We start from the raw sequence: 23245 nt of genomic DNA, 5'->3' as shown, positions 1-23245 counted from the left end.
CAGTATGGAGGTTCCTTAAAAAGTTAAAATTATAACTACCCTACTATCCAGCAATGGTACTACTAGTTACTTCCCAAAGGACACAAAAATGCAAATTTGAAGGGTTACATGCACCCTAATATTATAGCAGCATTATCAACAATAGATACACTGTAGAAAGAGCCCAAGTGTCCACCGGCTGATGAGCAGATAAAAAAGACACACACACACACATACATCTCTCTCTCTCTCTCTATATATATATATATATGTATACAAACACACACACACAATGGAATATTACTCAACCATTGAAAGAATGAAATCTTGACACTTGCAATAGTGTGGCTGGAGCAAGTGTGTATTATGCAAAGCAAAATAAGTCAGAGAGAGACAAATATCATATTATTTCACTCATAATGTAGAATGTAAGAAACAAAATAAATGGACATAAAGGGAGGCAAAACATAAGTGACTCTTAACTATAGAGAACAGACTGAGGGTTGTTGGAGGGGAGGTACAGGGAATGGGCTAAATGGGTGAAAGGTATTAAGAAGGCATTTGTTGTGATGAGCACTGGGTGTTTTATGTAGTTGATGAATCACTAACTTTACTCCTGAAACCTATAGTGCACTGTATGTTAATTAGAATATAAATAAATACTTGAAACAAAAACAACAAAAAAGAAACAATTGTGTGAGAATATATTTATGATGTAAATGATTAAAAGTATGAATAGGAAATATCTAAAAAGCTATAAACAGCCAATAAACCTCAAATATGATCAATCTCATTAGTAGCCAGAGAATTCTAGAATGTTTTTCAGTCTCAAATTGGCAAATGTGTAGGAGATTAATAATATCCAACACTAACAAAGCTTCAGGTCACTATGCACTTTAATACTTTGCTAGTGTGTTTTGAATTGGTACAAACTTTTGGTGAATTAGCTAGTTTGTATGCTACAATGAAAAAAAAAATATTTCCACTATGAAGAATTTTTCTCACAATAAGAAAAACCACCACCCATGGACAATGGTATATATTATAGCATTATTCATAACAAAATGTTATGCTAAAAGTACATCTTTAGGAGTGCCTGGATGGCTCAGTTGGTTAAGCATCTGTCTTCAGCTCAGGTCATGAAGTCAGGGTTCTGGGATCCAGACCTACTTTGGGCTCCTGCTCAGCAGCAGGTCTGCTTCTTCCTCTCCCTCTCTGATCTCTCTCACTCTCTCAAATAAATAAATAAAAATATTTAAAAAATAAAAAATAATTTAAAAAGTACATTTTTATCATTAAATTCTTAAAATATGGAATTTGAACTGTTTTGGGGGGTTTTAGACATATTGATTGGTGAGATATCCATGTATTTATGTTATGAGGAAAAAAATGTGCTGGCTTTTTTAAAAAGGTCATCTCTCAGAAAAAGTTACACACACACAGCATAACATAAAGCTTGTGTTTATGTGAGCATGGAAATCTCTGTAGAAAGATAGTAATTGTGCTTAAAATGGTTAGCACAGAGAAGTGAAATTAGAAACTGGGGAATGAGATGATGAATTTTTATATAATTGTATTTTTTCCTAATTTTGGAAGGACATGTATTTTGTAATTGACCATGTATTTTGTAATTGACCATCTATTAAATAAAATTTGAAATTAAAGAAAAACTAAACTTAAAATGCTTATTCAGGGGTACCTAGCTGGCTCAGTTGATAGAGTACAGGACTCTTGGGGTCATGAGTTCAGGCCTTACATTGTGCATAGAACTTACTTAAAATAAATAAATAAACATTTTAAAAATGCTAGTTTGTTCATAATATGCAGTATTTTCAGCATATAATTTTTATTAGGAGTGTACTGTAAGAGAAGTGAAACTTGATGAGTATATTACTAAAACATTTTTAAGGAAGTTGTGGAAAATGCTGATGTATTTTGTAAGAGAGAGTTTTGTCTGTTAATTGATTTAACCAGAAAGGAGAGAAGTCTGATTTCTAAGGCTATGAACTTATTTCTCAGAAAATTGGTGTACAAGGATCTGATGAAGTCACTGATTCTAGCTCCTATACTCTTTTTGGGGGGGCTAGCAATGCTTCTGTTAACTTGTGTGACTTCAAGGTTTATAATGTTAAATTTAGTAATAATACTCAGTTTCCATTATTTATCAATTAGCTTAATTCACATGGACACAAAAATTTATATAAATATCTGGGCTTTTTTTTTTCTTTTTCCCATTCTGAGATTTCCATTCTGAGTAACATGAAAATGTGTCTCTATTAACTGTAGTTGACAGGTGATATTTCAAAACGTTTTGTCCCTAAAATCTTTTTCATGAAACTGGTGTTCCAGGGAAGGACACCCCTTTTCCATTTGTTTCTTCAGTTCTTTTCTTTGTTTTTGAATGTGCTTATACATTTTTAAAAACTATTACATCCAACGATTCTGATCAGTTACAGCATGAAAGTATTCAGAGAACTGGAATTATCTTTGCTAATTCTAAAATCCTTGATACAGAGAGAAACATTCCAAATAAAATGCTTCTGGGTACAGCTAACTAAATATAAAGACCACTGTCTAAGGCTTTGGATTTTATTCTGATTACTGAACTTATATCAGAATTTCATCTTTTGGTCTCACCTATTTAGTTAGAGAAAATCAAAACACACTTATAATTTATGATTATCAAGAAAAGGAGATAATTTATTTTTAATTTCATACCTTTTGAAATAAAAGTCATATTTTTATTAGAAAAAAAATTGTATCTTGGCAGATGTTAAATAACTTGATACGTATTTCAGAAACACAGATATTATTTCATGTGCCTCTGGCAGTGAAATGCATAGTAATCATATCTTAAAATTTCTATTCAAATCTATACTTCTGTATGACTACTATCTGCCATGTCAGATTTTTACCTAATCAATATTTTTTAAAAAATTGTCACATCACATTCAAGTGTTTAGTTTCTTAGAATGGAGAGTTCATGAACACTGAATTTATACCTTCCATATTGATCTACTTATTACTGATACTTAAAATTTTAGAACTGAAATCATTTATTCTGGAGAATATGAATTATTTAATCAGTTCCAAACTTTTGAAATAACTGGTGTTTCAGAAGCCAGAAACAAAAATTATAATAGGAGTTTAGACTATAATATATTGCTGTAAGGATAATCATTAAGGGAAAACACAGCTGACATTTTCTGATTTATGCACACAATCAGAGATGGAGTCCAAGGACTGTGACATAATTATCTTCATGCTAACAATTTTTGTAAATCTCTTGACAGAATTTTTGCTAATTTTAAAATGCCTTCTGAAGATTAGCACTTAAAATTGTTGGGGAAAATAGCACAATTTATTAGCAAGGGTATAATTGTAAACCTTCTAAATACTCATTGTGAATATCATTTAGACAGTAACTCCTGCTTTAGCAGCTGGTATATAAGACACCAGTTTATGGAATCTTGAAACAACAGAGAGTGGAATCTAATTAAAGAGGATTACATGCCAAAGAAAAATTATTAAAAACAGACTAATAGACAATTGTTATGAATTTAGAAGTCTCTGCCAACTTCTCTTTTTCATACAAATTTATGTAAGTAACTGTCAAGTAAAAGCCTTTTTCCTCCCCAAACCAAATGGATATTACAAGGCTTTATGTTTTACAACTTAACAATTATGGCATTCCTGAATTTTAAGTTTACTCAAGAACTTAAATAATTCTAGTATTCTTTTCTCACAATGTTAAATATACCTGTGATTTAAAAGATAAATGATTAAAAGTACTATTTTAGGTTTTGTTGTTTGTTTGGTATCTAATAGCAAGCATTCCATAACTGCATATAGGGAATTATGTACTAGACATATTTTTCCTTTTTTAACAAAAACCAGTTCATCAATTCAGGTATGGTTAATAGAGGTTTATATTGAATTGACTTGCCTATTTTTCTCTGTAATGTACATTTAAAATTTGTGGTACACTAAAGATAGTTAAATATCAGTATCTTAATCTACTGAATTCCTTCTCCCTGTTTGAATTGACTCACTTGCTTTGAACTCAAAGGGGTTTTGTTTCAAATAAGAGAACTAAAATAACTTAAAATGATACATAGAAAGCTTCTAATTATTTTTATTTTTAAACAGAATATTAAAATAAGTGGTCCTTCTCAGTCCTAGAGAAAAGACTATGGTCATGTCTGTCATGTCTAGCTTTACATTGTACAGAGCCTGCACAATATTGTTGCAATACGTCCTGCATTGCATTGCAAAGCTATATAGTCTAAGTGGACATTTTGTATATTTTGGCTAAATTAAACATACTGAAAATTAATTGTTAAACACAGAGAATAATGTGTTTCCTACGTAATAAATGCATGAACACCTTGGGTTCAGTAAATGAGATATTTGTGTGACATTTTTGTGTAATATTCCTAACAGTATTCCTTTATATGAAAAACTTCTAGTTGAAATTGTCTTTGAGATATAGGGAAAATACTGCTGTTGCCCAGTGAGGTAATATTGAAATTATTTTTACTCTGTACTCCTTCACCCCTGACTCCAAAGTTTTCCTCGTCTGTTTAGAAGGCACCTATGCTAGAATCTGCCCACTTTCTCAGATCCCTCAAGGACAAGGGATTGTTTTAAATTTAAAGCCTTCAGATTACATCAAATTTTTAATCTAGAATAGGTTTAGGATCCTATCAAAGTAGAAAAACCTATGGTTTTCTAGTGGTAATAATTCAGTGATATAATTAATACTGATGTTAGTGAAGGCATTAGTAAATATATATTTTTTAAAGTGTCCATATGTCCAATAGTTGTTGGGTCATGGTAGTTAATGACCATTTCAATATGGATTGCTCAGTGATGGCATCTGTTCTTCTGTATGATAATAAATCAGCCACTATATGAAGTGTTTGGTACTGTGAATTTGTTAGTATTAAAAAAATGAATTTAATTTTCTGTTTTGGTACAAGGACTTTTTACAGAAACAAATTCATAAACATATCATCTTTGAAGACTTACCTTTTCAAAAGCTTTGATTTTCTTGCAATTAGTATTTTCATAGTAGCCTCACTTAATATAGCAGGGCACAAAATATCCACCAGAAGGACATTTGAAGGTACATGAAGTCCTCTCATTCATTTGAAGATCGTAACAAGGAACTGCCAGCAGGGAGCTAACTTGTGCTGCTAACGCTGGTTTGTACCCACCCCAGTGCTAAAGAAGTGTCTAAATGTGAGTGCACACAGATAAGCTTAGGAGACAGATAAGATGATCAAAACTTCCATTCCTTCTGTAGCTTTCTGTCAGTCTTCCACTGTTTCACTGAATGTAGCAAGTTGAGTTTGGCTAATAGGTTTTTGCCATTCATCAAAAATACATATACAAACATACTATTTTTGTAGGTATCATAAAGCTGAACTAGAAAAAGAGGGCTGGAAATGACTAGAAATTGAAGCTAACTCTGGAGAAAATGATACAAATATAGATTATGATTTACAATACAACTTTCTCCCCCACTCTTCTTATTTTTAGCACATTTTATAAACACCAGCAGTTTCTGGCATTTTCAGGGTGCTTTTTTTGTTTATTTGATCGCTTTTTTCTTTCTATAGTAACAATTTGTAAAATACTTATTTGGAAGTCCTTGTTTTCTCAGTATATTCGATTTGCAAATAATTTTTTTGATTTATTTTTCACTAGAAAGAACATTTGAGTATAACATAAGTATATATAGCTAACATTATCTTAAAGAGTTTCAGAGGTTCAATGGCAGATCAAGATTTGTATCCGGTTAACTCCACCAAAATTTTTATGAGGAAGGCATAACTCTAGAATGATAGGAAAAGATGAGTTATAAATCTTAACAAGGGCAATAAATAAATAAATAAGTAAATCTTACAAGGACAGTGTCTATTTAAGCCAAGTGTTATTACTGGTATGGACCCATCTGTGTGGAATGCAAGAATATTCTATGCAGTCTTTCTGAAGTAAAACTTTTTAAAGGTTTCTGATTACTTTTTATTAGAATTTATGCTCACTAAGCAACACTTGATTTTTATTTGTCATTCCATAGTGGATTTCCTAAAAGTTAAATTTCACTGATCATGTTATCATAATAGCCTGCTCCTTCTAACAGTTTCATGTAATAACTGAATGCATTTCCACTCTAGTTTTTACATCTGTTTCTACTAACTTAGTTAGTGTGGGACAGAACAGGAAAGGCAGACTCATTGTCAGGGACTGACAAAATTATTTGTTAGTTTGTATGACTGAAGAACCAAAGTTGGACCATGATGTTGTCATCAAGATAAGGCTACAGTGGAATATGGTTGAGAAGAAAGATAGCTACTTTCACTGACTTAACTTTTTACTTCTAATTGAAGTAAGCATCTGATTCATGTATGACTAAATGCATGTAGAAGTTTCTAGAACATCCACCCAACAAACCTTTAATAGTTAACTACTATGTGGAAGTACAGTAGTAAAATAAAACACAAATAGCTCTTTCTTTCATGGAGCTTACAGTCAGTATTTAAAACATACCATAATATAATATGTTAAGTATAAAAGATGTTATGAAGAATAATTAAAAAGTAGGACAAAGGAGCAGAGAGTGAGTGAGTGTGGGTTCATTTTTAGAAAATGGTTAGGGAGAATGTTTCTAAGGAAGTGACATTTAAACAGAGATCTGAATGAGATGAGAGAGTAAGCCATGTGAATGAATTTTGTGGGGGAAGACCATTTCAGGCACTGGGGACAGCAAATGTAAAGGCATGGAGGAGAAAGGGTGGTTTTGTGTGAAAGAAGCAGCACTGTGACTAAGGGAAATTGAGCATAGGAAGCCTGGTAGCAAATGAGATTGGTCAGATCATAAAAAACATGAAGGTGAACAAACTTCCTTATTGAAATAGTAGATTTTCATTATTTAAGTTCCTCTTTGAAAGCCTTTCTCTTGGGGCGCCTGGGTGGCTCAGTGGGTTAATGCCTCTGCCTTCAGCTCAGGTCATGATCCCAGGGTCCTGGGATCGAGCCCTCTATCAAGCCCCCTATTGGGCTCTCTGCTCGGCAGGGTGCCTGCCCCCCCCACCTGCCTCTCTGCCTACTTGTAATCTCTGTCAAATAAATAAATAAAATCTTAAAAAAAAAAAAAAAAAGAAATCCTTCCTCTTGTCAAGATTAATTGTATAAGAAAATAATGACATCTTCCAAGAAGCAAATACTAAGGTGATTTGTGTGATTTGAGATTAGCAGTATTTGGCACACAGTTACTCCACAATATTTGTTGAAGGAATGATACTGTGTTTCATTTGATTTTCCTATAAACCATGTGAGACTGAATCAAAACATAACCATGCATTATGTAAAGAACTGTGTGGTAATTAAAACAAAATCCTTAATCTCAAATTTGTCATCCTTCCTTAGATACAAAGAATTAATGATCAACAGATAGGATTCTGCAGCACAATTCTTTCTATTTTGGCTTACTTGGGAAAGTACTAAAAGATCACTTAAATCTTACCATGAATGAAAATTAAAATATTAACATATTTCAAAGTAAATGTAACTAATATACATTTTGATTTAGACTTTGAACCTGGAAGACTTTGAATCTAGAAATGGGATTTATTCTATCCCTTTAAAAATGTATTTCTTCTTTAGCAGGGCACCTGGGTGACTCAGTTGGTAAAGCCCCTGCCTTCGGCTCAGGTCATGATCCCAGGATCCTAGGATTGAGCCCTGCATTGGGCTCTCTGCTCATCGGGGAGCCTGCTTCCCCCTCTCTCTCTGCCTGCCTCTCTGCCTACTTGTGATCTCTCTCTGTCAAATAAATAAATAATGTCTTTAAAAAAATGTATTTCTTGTTTAGAATATATTTTCACATACGTGATCTCTTTTAATTTATCCTCATAGTAGTCCTTTAAGTGGGTATTACTGCTTTTATCACTTTCATTGATAACTTTATTCCATGAGGGAGTATTTCCAGATTGAGATGTTAAGCATTTTCCTAAGAACACATAGCAATTTAATTGCAAACCTAGAACTTAAAAACAGATTTCCTGTCTCTATAGCCCCTACCTCTCCTACTATATTATATTCCATTTCACTGTGACTCAAGATTCTCCTAGAAGGGCCTGATTGTAACTGGCCACCATTAGTGAAATGACATTAGCTAAATATGATTATGTCTTAATGTTCCCTGAAAGGATTAAACTAGTTAAGACATACCAAAGGGAAAAGTAATTATCTATTGAAATATGAATCTCTTGATTAGAACTGGAAATTATATATTGGTATTAGAATGTTCATCTAGAATTTTTAAAGATCTGCATATAATCATTTCTTATAAACAATTTCAGTGGGGCTAGTTTTGTGGAATGCCAAAATTAAAATACAGTATTTTACTGGAAGAATGAGTTCACCTAATTTACTTATTCTTTACATGAACTTAGACGTTAGGAATTTCTAACTATGTAAGAAACATACGTACTGGTTTACCTTACTGTCTAAAGAAAACTATTAAATTGATCAATGTCAAATCACCATAGAGTTGTAGTAGTAGCTTAGAGTATGCTATTTAAATTCTTCAGATTTGAAAATGTGTCTATTATTGCTTCCATAAAACTTGTGCCCACCCTGGTGAAAATTCCCTGTTGGTCCTTCAAAATATAAAATGCTGCAGACCTTCAGCCACCTGATCATTAATGCATGATTAATATGTGCAATGATTCCCCCACTTGACATGGAACATACATGCCTGATAAAAGATAACCTATTGAATTGAAATTCCATTTTTTAAAAAAAATGAGGATTGTTTCTTTGTTTGTTTGTTTTTAACTTTGGTATTCCCAGTGACTAGCATAGTATGTGGCATATTAGATTCTAAGTAAGTAACTGAATGAATGAATAAGTGATGGCTGGCTTTCATCTCTACCTTGGTAACAGAATTGGCTTTTGCATTATATTCTTTTTTTTTTTAAGATTTTATTTATTTGACAGAGAGGGGACACAGCAGGGGGAGTGGGAGAAGGAGAAGCAAGCTTCCTGCTGAGCAGGGAATACAACGAGGCGCTCTAACCCAGGACCCTGTGATTATGACCTGAACTGAAGGCAGATGCTTAATGAACGAGCCACCTAGGCACCCTGCATCATATTCTTAATAGTTGTTTAAAAGCTTGCACTTAAACGTCACTATCAAACTCTAATAGAAATTTGCCAACTATTGTACTGATTGCTTCTCAGGATACTTGGACAAGTAATTATTATGTAACTTTCATTTTTATGTCATCTGGGTTCATTGCAAAAATGTATTTCTTGATATTAAAATTTGGTGAACAGAGACATAGGGCCATAGATGGTTTTTAGGGGATTCAGTGACTCACTAAAATGGTATACTAAAATGGGGTGTGTGTGTGTGTGTTTAATTTTGTAAGATGAAAGGATTGTGATTTTTATTATATTCTCATAAGTATCTTATGACCAAAAAGTTAAAATTTTTTTCTTTTCATAGGTTTGTATTTATTTTATTTTATTATTCAGAAGAATTAGGTGGAAAACATGAAGAATGCACATTTTTCTATCTCACTTTATAAATGTGATCCCTTGGAATTATGTTGGGTGATATTCCTCCTCTTTAGTTTTTTCCTCTTCTTCCATCATTTATTTAAAAGCTTCTATTCAATGTATTAAGTGATTTACATATCTCATTTTTTTGTTCTTTTATTATAGTGTTGGAATAGGATCCATGGGCAGAAAGAACTCCACTGGGATTGTGAAGAGTGACTGATCACTTATTTTTTAGTTAGTGGGGGTTAGGGACAATCTCAAGGAATTTGGAAGCAATACTTCTAGGACCTTGAGAGACTAGCTACTGTTAAGGAAAGGTCATTATTGTTGTCTAGTAAAACATTAGTCATGGAACCCTTCAGATGTCTATCAGTGGGCCATGTGTTTGAGGGATGATTGCTAACATATATCATTGGGGTGTTGGGGAGAAGAGATGTTTGTGGTTATCAGAGCAGAGTAACACTAACTAGAGCAAAGCTGTAGTGGTAAAACATTAAAGGAGGTCCTTGAGGTTGCTCTATGTAGTGATACAATCTATATGTCTCAGGAATCTTGCCTGGAGACTGTGAGATGCAGCAAAGTCTGCCCTTTGTTCCTTTTCCCCCCTGAACAACTTTGATCCTTAAATCTTTAAGGTTGCTGGGAGTGGAAGGTCTCATCTTCTCTAACTTTTTTCGGCTGAATAGGGGCATAGAGATGTCCCTCCAGCCCTAGAAGGTAAGTAAGTATAGTTCACTTAGTATAAACTGAGTTAAGTGTCCTGTTGGAGGAAAGTAGCTAGTAGGCAGGCGGTGACACTGAAGGATGAGCCAGTTCTACTATTTCAGCCTCTTTCTCCCTCCAAGGAGAATTAATTTCTCTGTCTGTTCTATATTCTCACTATACTGTGATCAAATTGGGGGACTTACTGACCATTATATCCCTGGTGCTTAGCATGATGCCTAATATACAGTAGAATTTTCAATAATTTATTCTAAATTGAAATTTAATTGACTAATGAACTTTTATGATTTAGTAATTCTAAGACTTTATTTTAGTAGCTATGCCATCAACTCTCTATGACCTTAATAATACAGAAGTTTCTTCATTTATTACACTTAGTGTTCTAATTTTTAAAATTTAGGTTAATATGTAAATTTTAGATCCAACCTATTTAGTGTTAGTTATTGTGACTATTTCATAAAGGAAATGCAGTCCTATAAAAGTTAAGTCACATGATAACATAATTCTTTTTAAATTGAATAATGTAATTTGCTAACTTTATGCTTATTTCCAGCTCCATCTAGCATATGAATCAGTAGATATTTGGTTGAATTTGTTGTTGTTTGGTATAATTTAAGCGAAGATAACTCAGTAATCTTATTTAAATTTTTTAACATTCAGAAATCTCCTTGTATATTATTTTACTACCATGTTGCTATTGATATTCTATTTGTTTTATTATACTTTTATATAACCCTTAAAACAGATGAAATATAAAACACTATAAAATCTATCACAGTTGAAACTCTAGACCTTCCTTCAACCCATGGGAATTCATTTGGCAGAAGGCCACCAAAACCAGTTCTTTTTGATGCTTAGTTTCTAGTTTCTGCTTTAATTGCTGCCAAAATCTGAGCACTTGGGGATTTAATTGCTCATTATATTTGTCACAGTGGTGTCACAGACCCAAATAAAGACTGTTGCATGAAAAATATTTATGGGTATTAATGTGGCCTAAACATGTGTATATTGGATTCCTTTTTTTTTTTAACATTGTAAAGTATAGCATGTCAGAAATAAAACAGAATTCTTTAAGAATTTGGGCCCCGCTTTATTAATAAATTATTATTATCCATCCAGTCCAGTATCTAAATTTAACAAGCAACACCTAGGGGAGGACCTATTCAGAACTTTTTTATATTCGTTTTATTCAGTATACTATTTTGAAGCAGTTTCTAAGGGATTTAAGTCTGGCTCTGAGGATAGACCAGTTGGGTTAAAATCCCTGTATCCCTTACTAGTTATATGATCTTGGGCAAGTTATCTTAGTCTCCCTGCACCTGTTTCCTCATTTATAAAATATGAATCACTATGTTGTTGTGAAGATTATATGAGCAAAGTTCCTAGAAAACTGTCAAACATAGAGAAAGCCCTCAATGTTTGCTAGTTACCATAATTCAACTTTATATGCCAAAAAACTATGAAGTTTAGTATAGTTGTTTATATGAATTTCCAGTTTCCTACTAATTAAGTAGGGATAACCTTTGCCTGCTGTCACAAACAGCATGCCTGGTCAGCACTAAATCTAGTACCTCTCATGTCCTTCCCTTTTTACTGTGTTCCCACTTGCTTGTTCCATAGCCGTAGGCTAGTAGTCTGCTTCTTGTTCCAGTCTTTTATTACTAATCACTTATTTTTCTTGTTCTTGTGCTTGCTAATCTGAGGAGTAGTTTGTTTATTCATTTTGTGTGTTCCCTTTTCCCTTTTACTTACTCTCTGCCTTTCCCGTCTTTCTTTCCTATAAAGTACAATGTGTCTGCTGTGATGGTTGCAATTACCTTGAGCAAAGAAAATTATTAAGCATTTGAAAAGTAGGAAAGGCAAGTCATCACCATGGCCAAGATTATTTTTTTTAGAATAGCTGGGAAGTTTTTGTATCCTGGAAATTAAGTCCCCTATGTCTTTCTTATGCCTAAAATTGTCTTCTGGGATAGTCCTTTAGTACAATATAGAATCCCCTAGAATGAATAACATATTAAGTATCTGTTGCATAAAAATAAATTTATAATTTTTCTCAGATTCATACTCATGTGAACTAGGCCAAGAATAGATTTTGACTGGACATTGGCTCTACTTAACTTATAGTTGTCCCTAACATTAGGGAAATGTTATTAGTGAATAGAACACTAAGTCTGTTTTCCTCTCATCCAATGGATCTGATGTTTAGTTTTATTTATGGGTAGGATGAAGAGATAAAGGTGTTAGCTGCTTGAGATGTTTCTCTCATTATGGTAAAAGAATAGCATTTGTTTGAATTAGAGTTAACTCATACATCTCTTCTCTCAAACATTGTTCCTGAAGAAAAAAAAAAATGGATTTGATTTCCATTTCAGGACATTGAAATATTTGGGGGGAAGCTAACATACCATTAAATGCTTACAGGGTTGGCTGGCTTGCCTGCCTGCCTTCCAACCTTCCTTCCTTCCTTCTTTCCTCCTTTTTCATTCTGTTGGGTACAATAAGCTTCGTGCAGGCTCAGGGAGTGTGAAACATGGAGCCTTCTTTCCTTTTCTTTTAGTCAGCATGATACTCATTTTGGGTTCTCACTCTACCTCATAGCAAAACATGTAATTTTAAACACTTCCAGATAAAATTTCTGCTCTAGGGGCACCTGGGTGGCTCAGTGGGTTAAAGCCTCTGCCTTTGGCTCAGGACATGATCCCAGGGTCCTGGGATCAAGCCCCTTATCAGGCTCTCTGCTCAGCAGGGAGCCTACTTCCTCATCTCTCTCTGCCTGCCTCTTTGCCCACTTGTGATCTCTCTCCTGTCAAATAAATAAACAAAATCTTAAAAAAAAAAAAAAAAAACCACTGCTGAAGTTAAGCGTTTTTGTCATTGAAATGAAGAAATACTTATAAATGCTCAGGAATACTCTTTGTTCTGAGAACTTACCCTTAATTTCTGGAGCCACAGTGAGTTTGCTGGGTCCACTTCAGGGCTCCCTGTTCAATTTTCCTCTTTCTTCTGCCTCAGGAGAATGTTCTCATTTCCTATCCCTGTGGCCAGAAAAGCTAGATAGTCAAATAGTCTTTCACCTCTATGGTTTATGCTCAGGATGAGCCTTTAAGAACTCAAAATCCAATAATTTTTCATTTTTTAATGTCTTTCATTAGCTTATTCTACTGCAACTGTGGAGGCTAAGATAAAGTTTAAAATTATGAAGAGGAGGGAAGTCATGAAGGATATCAGGGTCAAAAGACAAAACAAGCAATTTATTTTTTCTTTATGTTCTCAATTCACTGCATAGAAAAGGAGGCAAATGCATTTGTTTTAATAGCATCTACATCTATATGAGATTCCAAAAACATGTATTTTTGAAAATATGAATCTGAAAAAAAAATTTCCTTAAGAATCACGTTTTTTAAAAGATTATTTACACTTGGATTTTACTGTAATATGAACTTTTCCAAACATTGATTAAATTAACATTCATTTTTTGGAAGGATCTATAAATTGTAAGAAATAATAAAAGCTTATTTTTTATTTTTATTTATTGTATTTATTACACATCTTTTCCTAGGGGACTTCTGACATGTATATTGGGATGACAAGAGGCTTTCGTGGACTTCATCTGTGTTTGCTTTTGATTCTAAGCTACTGTTACACTGTTGTAGCGGGCTGCCTTAACTATTTGTTATCTGTGACTTTCTTTTGCCATGAGCATTATTGCTCTAGTCTAGGGAGTAACATTAAATGGCTAAACTGAGATCTTAAAATTCTCTCTTAATTACAGTAGTGCAATTAGCAGGCCCTTCCATCAGTTTTAACAATTAAATCTCACATTTCCTATAGCATTGTGGGTCTAAGAGACAGTACCCTAATTCAATACACTTGTTTTTAAATAAAGAGATTCAGATACAGTGTTTGATTTTGTTAATCCCTGTTGGTAAATGCAAAGTGTAGAAGATTTTGAGCCGTACAAAACAAATATATCCTGTCAGGGGACAGATTTATTTATGAAATGACTCCATTTAGCAAAAACGTGCGTGTGTGTGTGTGTATGTGCGCGTGTGCACGTGCTTGTGTCTATATATTTAAAATTAGCGATTTATTACCAATATGCCCATAGCAATTAAATAGAAATATCTATTCTCACATCTGATTTAGAAACCATCTGTGAGAGGCATCAAGTAAATGTAGGTACTGTTTTTCATATCTAAAATCAAGTAGTAAATTTTGAAAAAAAGAAGGGTTATGAAACCTTCTGCTTTAAGATTTAAACACATGTCTCTTAGCAATAATTCATCTAAATTGTTAGAGTCGGCAAACCTACTTGCAGAGGAAAGTAAAATTATATGATGAAAGAGAAAATATGCATTGTTTTCTATTAATGGTTGAACTGGAGGGGTGAAGGAAATTAGAATCAGAAATCTTGAATTTGAGTACCAACTTTACCATAGAATACAATAGTCAAATACTTGGAGTGCATTTTAAGTGAAAACAATTTGAATTACATGGGAATAATCTCAGTCAATGAGCATTTGTTTTTCTTTTTGAAATGTTTTTAAGCTTTTAATAAAATTTCAACCATATATTCCTGTCCTGTGTTTAAAATATCATGAGCAGGGGTGCCTGTGTGGCTCAGTGGGTTAAAGCCTCTGCCTTCAGCTCAGGTCATGATCTTGGGGTCCTGGGATCGAGCACCACATCGGGCTCTCTGCTTGGCGGGGAGCCTGCTTCCCTCTCTCTCTCTCTGCCTGCCTCTTTGCCTACTTGTGATCTCTCCCTCTGTCAAATAAATAAAATCTTAAAAAGAAGAAAAAAATAAAATATCATTAGCAAACCAAATAAAAAAGAAATTGGCTAAATAAATAACACCACATAGAGGCACTGGAATATTATGCAACTTTAAAAATTGCATTGTGAGATGTGTTTAGAATTATCGATAGATACTATTCATATATTAAGTTTAATTATATGAAGGTTAAAAATAGTGCATTCCAAATACCAGATAACTAGTAGTTGTGCTTGGGTCTTTTTAGGTATTCATTTACTCCAAAAGGCATTATTGGGTGAATAGCAGTTGTTAACAGTAAGCTATGTTGTAGGTTGCATGTAGCAAATGGATGTAACTGAATTTATTACATGATTTTTTTTTTTTTTACTTTGTGTACATTGTAAAAGTAAAGAAAACTGGTGATTAGAAATTTCCTAGACAATTTGAAATAAATGAAAACTTTCATGAACCCACTGGCAAACAATTAGAGGAGGAAAAATCTTAATAAATTACATATTTAATAGAAATGTTAAGAAATACTGAAACGATCCTGTTTTACATTAAACTTCTTTTATTGTTAGCATTTATTTTATTGTAATGTATTAAGAAAGTGGCATAGTCAACATAAAATGTACAGATATTCCAAATCTTTAAAAATTTTATTTGTTTCTGAATTATTTTGAAATCAAAAGAAATATAAAGCCACAACTGAAACTTTGAAAAACATTGGTAATTGTAATTTTAGAGAAGTGCCCTTGTTTATTCAACATTCTCTGGTAATCTGAATTACTCATTTCATTTCAAATAAGAGTGAGTTAGACTTTGTTATAGGAATTGGTTGTTTCATACAGAATTTTAATAAACAATAAAATGTTATTCTATGGTTACTAGTTGATAGCTAATATTTACTGTGTTGGATACTTTGAACTTCTTTATATGCACTTTTACATTCAAATTGTAGTGATATGTGATAGCATTATGATTTCCTAACCAGAATTCAAACTCTCTCCTAAAAAATTTTTATTGCATTATAATTACACATGGAAAAATCGAATGTTAGTACTCAGTTCCATGAATTTTCATAAAATGAATTAAACAGTGCTGTAGAAGACCCTCTTATGTCTCCTGTAGTCACTATTTTGATTAGCTTTGCATATTTTTACAATAACTTCACGAGATGTATTTACATACCATAGAGTTCACTTTTATGTATATTCACATATTTTATTCACATATTTTCATATGCTCATATTCACATATTTTTAGTATATACACAGAGTTGTGCATCTATCACCACTAATTCCAGAACACTTTTATCTCCCCCAAAAGAAACCTCATTACCATTAGCACTCATTCCCCCACTTTCTTCAGTCTTTGGCAACCACTGATCTCCTTGCTATCTCTGTGTATGTGCCTGTACTTGATGTTTTATAGAAATGGAATTATACAGGGGCATCTGGGTGTCTCAGTGGGTTAAGCCTCTGCCTTCTGCTCAGGTCATGATCTCTGGATCTTGGGATCGAGCCACGCGTCGGGCTCTCTGCTCAGCAGAGAGCCTGCTTCCTCCTCTCTCTCTCTGCCTACCTCTCCGCCTACTTGTGATCTCTGTTAAATAAATAGATAAAATCTTTAAAAAAGGAAAAAAAAAAGAAATGGAATTATACAGTGTGGCCTTTTGTATCTGGCTTTTTCACTTGGCATATTTTTAAGTCTCATCTATGTTGTAGTATATGGCAGAACTTTATATTGCACAATAATATTCTGTTACATCATTATACTGCATTTATCATGTTATCAACTTTTTGAGTTTTGGATTTTTCCCCTATTTTTTTTCTGTTATAAATAATGACGCTATGGACCTTTGTATACAAATATGTATATGTGGATATATGTTGCCTTTCATTTCCATTCTTATACCAATACCACAATGTCTGGATTACTTTAGTTTTAGTGTCAGTTTTGAAGTCAGGAATTCCTTTATGAGTCTTTCAACTTTGCACTTCTGTTTTTAAGAATTTTTTGACTATTCTGGTCCCTTGTGTTTTTGTATGAATCTTAAGATCAGCCTGTCAAAATCTGCAACAAAATGTCAGCTGGGATTTTGACAGGAATTGCACTGAATCTTTAGATAACTTTAGGGTATAGCACCATTTTAACCTTATAATCCATGAACATGGGATGTCTTTCCATTTATTTTTGTCTTCTTTAACTTTTTTCTTGATGTGTTGTGCTTTTCAGTGCACAAGTCATATGCTTCTTTGTTTAATTTATTCAGAAACATTTATTCTTTTTTATTCTCATATAAATGGAGGTTTTTTTTCATTTTTCGGTTTATCTTTGTAACTTTATCTTTGTAACTTTATATAAGTGGAATAATTTTGTTATGTGTTCTTTCTCTTTTGTGTGTCACATCTTTTGCTCAATATTATGTATGTGAAATGTATCCATGCACTCCATGTAGTTGTAGTGTGCTCATTCTTATTGCTATATAGTTTACCATTGTATTACTATATAATGATCTATTTATATATTCCATCTTGATGTACATTTGACTTGTTTCAGGTTTTGGTTATCTTGAATAATGTTACTAGTAACATTTTTGTACATGAATTTAGGTGAACATTTTATAAATCTCTTCTGGGTATATTCCTAGGCATGAGTTCAGCTTAAAGTACTTCAAAGAGCTTTACAAAATGATTGTAACATTTTACAGTTCCAGTGGCAGTGCTTCACTTGCTTTCTATACTAAAAAAGCAATTTGTATAATCTGTATTTTAGTCATTTTCACAGTGTGTAGTGATAATTCCATTGATGTTGAACATATTTGTTTGTTTTTAATTAGTAATTTTGGATATTCTTTTGTATATAGTGTTTATATAAGTCTTTTGCCCTATTTTTTATTGAAATATTTGTCTTTTTTATATTTATTTGTAGGAATTCTTTATTTATTATAGGTATAAGTATTTAAAATAGTGTTAAACTGGCCTAAGTATAGAAAATTGAGTACTGGTTCATAATGGAATCCAGAAATAGAACATATATATACTGTGACTTACTTTATGGAAAAGATTAATTATAGTGGGGAAATAATTATTATTGATTTAATTACCTACATGGTGTGATTTCCTATCTCACATCATATACAGATATCAGTCATGTGAAATGCAAAACAATAAAGTTTTATAAAAAAAATAGGAAAATATTCATAACCTTGAAGCAGTCAAGTATTTCTTTAAAAGGCAATAACTATTAACCACAAATTTAAGTAATAATAAATTTGACCTCATTAAAAATAAATTTTCTTTGTGAAAAGATGCTACTAAAAAATTGAAAAGATAAGACATGTAGCAGAAGGAGATATTTGCAATTTATATATCCAAAATAGGACTGTTATTCAGAATTCAAATTATTTTAGATATTTTGGTAATTTTCACTGTAAAAAACATGCTAATGTGTTAAAAATCTTTGCTCTAATTCGACTGCTTAAAAAAAAGCAAGATTAAAAATAGTGGTCTATATATTTCAGTAGATTTCAAATAAGTTAATTCTTATAAATTGGAAATTATTAATCTAAATTTTGTAATTTTCTAAAAACAGTGTTTTTAGTTAAAATTTAAAATGGAAGGAATACATTAATATTTAAAATTTTAGCTTGTTAAATTAGCTAAAAGCTGAATCTAATTATTTTATTACCTAAATGCCCCTAAATTCTATATAAAATCTAATATGCCAAAAGATTCATGGATACATTTTTAGTTTAAAACTTAATTGTATACTATGTTATGTTCTCAGAACTTATTTGGGTCATGTAACGTTTAGTTTTATATATAAAAATGTAGTTAAGATTGTAATAAAAAATAAAAATTGTTAGAAAATTCAGTCCAGTAATGCTGACAACCTGATATAATGTCACTTAATTTTAAAAAATTGAACTTTATTTTTAAACATACCTATGTATAAAATATATATTTATTTTTAAACATATCTTTATACATGTATTTATAAATATCATACATAAAATTGTTATTTAAAGATCTCACTCTAAAATTTTGGTTGCAAATGTTGGAACTTTTATAATTATACCTGGGCTGTATCTTTCCATGTCAGTAACTGCTAATTTTTTTAGAACTAGTTATTTATACTAGATAGTTTGTCATGATTTCAAACTTACTTTTATTGACTTTCTCTTTTGAATTCAAACTGGTTTTGATATGCTTGAGATCATTTCAGAAAACTAATTTTTAAACCTCAAAGCTTTAGAAGTTGTACTGATTTTATATAAAATTAATTTATTCTATTTACCCCATTTTGAAAAATTGACAAAAAGACTTCTGTGATAGCTGTATCATAAGACATTTTTATTTTGTTACTGTTGAATTCACACTGTCAATTTTAATGAATCCCACCCAATTAAAGTGGTGTGCATATTTTTCATGAGTCCATAATCAATATAATCAAGTATATTTTTACATAATTGCATAGATATAATTTTATCTCAGGATGTTGGAGGATTAATGTGTTTTTTTAATATGTTGCAGAAATGCGAGAAGCTGGAGAATAATTTTGATGACATCAAGCACACGACTCTTGGTGAGCGAGGAGCTCTCCGAGAAGCAATGAGGTAAGTCTGGGTCACCATAGCAACAGTCACAGATGTGGTAAAGAAAAAGTCATTCTTCATTATTGGGGGAACAAATGAGTTCATTGCCACCATTCAGCTCTGTTCTCTAAGGTATTAATTTGTCAGTGGAGAGACTTCCCTTGAGGCTTACTTTGGTTTTGAAGCTGCATAAATGTTAAGCCTCAGTGCACAGTAAAAAATGTAAATGTTTAATTTGTTACTTAAAATGCTTAAGGGGTGTCTTGTTTTATATTTATACTAAACTGTGTGATTGAATGGAAATATTGTTCATCTAAATTCTGCCTGAATATAAAAAAATAAACAGTACAATGGTGGTTAAACTGAGTAGTATTTTCTCCTAATTAATATTTAATTTAAAAAGAGGTACTTAAAATTTCATATTCTATTAGATTTTATAGGATTATATCATAGTGTTTTTAAACTGATTTACATTTTCACACTTTTATAAAGCATATGGATTAACTTTTTTCAAATATAGTAAGCTTGTTTTTTTTTTCCACTTTTTAACATTATATTCTAAATATTTCTCTGAAATCTTCCCAAACTTGATACCTTTTAAAGAACTTTTAGGAAGCTATCTTTAAATCCATCTTTTACTCGACATGAAATATGTGTGAGGAATAAAACTCATCATCCTCAGAGCTAGAAAACAACAAATGAGATTAATCTTAAAAGTTCTGAGCTAAACATTTCAGTGGGATAATTTCTGTTATATTTGTATAGAAATAGTGTATTTACTTCTATTTAGTCTGAGAAACTATAATTGATTTTTAAAATATATCTCCTCCTATAATTTTTTTTTTTTAGGATCTTAAAGTTAAAAATAATTTAAAAATAAGAGAAAGTATAAACCTATGAGGCATCCTAGAAGGGTAGCTTGGGTACAATTTTGTTATTGCTAGGACACAGTTACCATATACTTTAGTTTAGAAGCTGCTCTCATTTAGTAACCTTCCTTTTACCGTGCAAGCAGCAGGGGAAAGTAATTAAATTTAATAGAAGCTGCCCTCATTTTGAAGCCACTTCTATTTAAAACCACAGGGGGAGGTAATTAAATTTAATGGAAACAGTAGCTTCTACACAAAGATACATGGTACTTCTGTATAGATGATTATGATGTCACAAAAAGAGGAATAATATATTACTAGTACTGAGAAATTACCAGCTGGAGCAAGTGAGCCTATTTTATTGTTAATGTCTTTACTAATAAAAAAAAAGAGGGAAAAATAGAACTGAGTATCCAATAGAGAATTTGCACCTATAAAATGAAATCAGACATTCACAGAAGTTTTGAAAAATAGTAATAAATTAAAAATAAGGTATAAAATAGATTGTAAAAAAAAAGCCAGTGTAGAAATTATGAATGAACTCCTGTTTTTCAACAGTCTTTATCCTGTATCTAAAACTACCACAGTTATAAGTTGAAGACATTGTTTTTGTACATGCTTGTTACAATGATTTTGAATATATTAAGTGTCCACCACAATATTTATCTAGGAAACTACATTTACTCTCTGCATCTTTTTATATGTATGCAGTTTGAAGTAAACATATATGCACACAAGAAGACAAAGAGAATGCCAGCTCTGAAGCTCTGAATAAAAGAAGTGAAGCCCTAAAATATAGAAGGAATTATAGAGGGGCAATGTGAATGAAATGGATGTGACTGAGGGAAATATAATGAACAAGGAAGGGACATGTAATTAGTATAGAAAATTGGTTAGCAGGGGAAACCAAACTGAGTTATGGGAGTACTGTGTACAAAGAGATTATTCTGCCAAATTTGGTAATACTTACATTTTAGAAAATGCCAGGATAATCTGCTTTTTAAAAAGTGGAAATGAACTAATAAGAAAAACAAGTATTACCTTGTTGGAGTAAGCTTTCAGTCACTCATGCTATCAGATAAAGCAGTGTTCTAGATAATTTAAATTAGCTTTTAATTATATGGTTGTACAATGTACTTTGTTTACATAAGCTGTATTTTTTACACATACAAACATATTCATAGTGTTTAGATTCACTAAACACGAATAATTCAGTAACCAAAGTATTCAACAATTTACTATACTGTGGGCATGCCACTTTTGTTTTTGCTTCTGTTTTTTGCCTTTAGGAAATGTAGCAGGAGCTCATTCTTTTATATGTAAGATTATAGAATCGTAGGGGAAAAAGTCGTGATGCTCTGTGACTAAGAATAAGAGGAGAATGCATAAAAGGGCAAAAATTAGTTGTTCTCTCATCTGTGATCAGTTTTTGCCTTATATGAAGGGTGTCTGGATCATAGAAAACTATGGAGAGGGTGAGAAATTTGATGTAGGCCTTCCAAGCCAGCCAGTTTTACAGGTAGAAGGGATAGAGTTGAGCAGTCATGGAGGCCTGCCGGTGCAAGGTGTACATCGGGAACAGTTAGTAGCAGATGTAAAGCAAAATTTTTCAAGCTCTTTTAAACATACGTTTCCCTACAAAAGTCACATAGGCAGAATGTTTGAATTGGTAACATGTCTCCTTATAGGTCAAGAATCCTTGGGTGGAAATGAAGCAGTGTGAAGTTGGCAAAGGTGATAGGAGCAATTCAGAAGCTCAGTGTGCAAGAAGGGGCAGTGGAAGACTGCTATGAATAATTTGCTGAAATCCTCAGCATTGGGGCTGCCCTTAGAAGGCTGGCTGGAAACGTGTTTGTTACTATATTCTGGAGGCCAGTTACCTAGAATCTAGCTTGCTGTGATAAAGAATATAAATTATGTCAAGAAGTCATGTTTTTATGGAAGGGGGTGACAGAAAGAAATATAAAATTAGAATTTTGTAGAATTCTAATGGAGAAGAAGTTACAATGCAGGGATAGGTAACAGTCTTTCATTTATTTAATAAATGTTTATTGGGTTTTTGTAATATACCAGGTGACAAGAATATAGAAATGAGCAAGAGACAATTCCTGCCCTCAAGTAGCTAATAGTTGAGTGGAGGAGACAGGTATAAAAATCAAATACTTGATGTAAAGACTCAAAGTCCCAGTCTTGAGTCCTTTCTTTAGTTCTCCATATTTCATGGTAGCTTTGGTCTTGGTCCATGACATGGCCTAGCTCAGCTATGAGAACATTCTCTTCTCTTGGAAGCTTAGCCTCTGCAGCAGCCCGTGGGTGGCTCTGGACACCTGCAGTGATGTTCTTGTCTTGAGTGTGTCTAGCCTGGAGAAGCTAGAACAGAAGAGGACAGAATCTGAAGATTGGTATTTTTTGAGTGCTATATTTGGGCACTGTCACCAAGTTAGATATCCCTTCCTATTTATTAAAGTTCTACCATGTTTTATGAACATAGAACAGGAAAGAGGATTCTGTTCTTGCTTGGTTCTCTGTCATCTCATCTAATCTCTCTTCATAGCCAGTCTTTGCCCTGAAGTCTTGAAAGTGTTCTTTTCTCAGTATCCCAGCTCATGAATCATTTTAGGCCCCTCCCATGCTTCCCTCTGATTCCAGATACGAGGACCTGGAGCCAGAATCTTAAAACACAAGATGCTACAACCTACTCTGGGATGTACTGGCTAAAAATAGCCAGATACCTGATCAGGT

The 23245-nt window shown here is 32.6% G+C and overlaps 1 protein-coding gene across 3 annotated transcripts in view; it reads left to right on the top strand.

Annotated features, from left to right (window-relative positions):
• Positions 1-23245, top strand: part of DPYD (dihydropyrimidine dehydrogenase) — an 836293-nt gene that overhangs the window by 85622 nt on the left and 727426 nt on the right. For all 3 annotated transcript variants that reach the window (XM_045064888.1, XM_045064890.1, XM_045064891.1), the window contains exon 3: positions 19573-19655. In XM_045064888.1, coding sequence (XP_044920823.1) covers positions 19573-19655 — 83 coding nt within the window. The remainder of the gene's footprint in view (positions 1-19572; positions 19656-23245) is intronic.

Source organism: Mustela putorius, unplaced genomic scaffold (assembly GCF_011764305.1).
Source record: "Mustela putorius furo isolate JIRA1106 unplaced genomic scaffold, ASM1176430v1.1 tig00003853_pilon_pilon_pilon, whole genome shotgun sequence".
Taxonomy (NCBI): Eukaryota; Metazoa; Chordata; class Mammalia; order Carnivora; family Mustelidae; genus Mustela; species Mustela putorius.
This window is presented reverse-complemented; position numbering and strand designations above follow the sequence as displayed.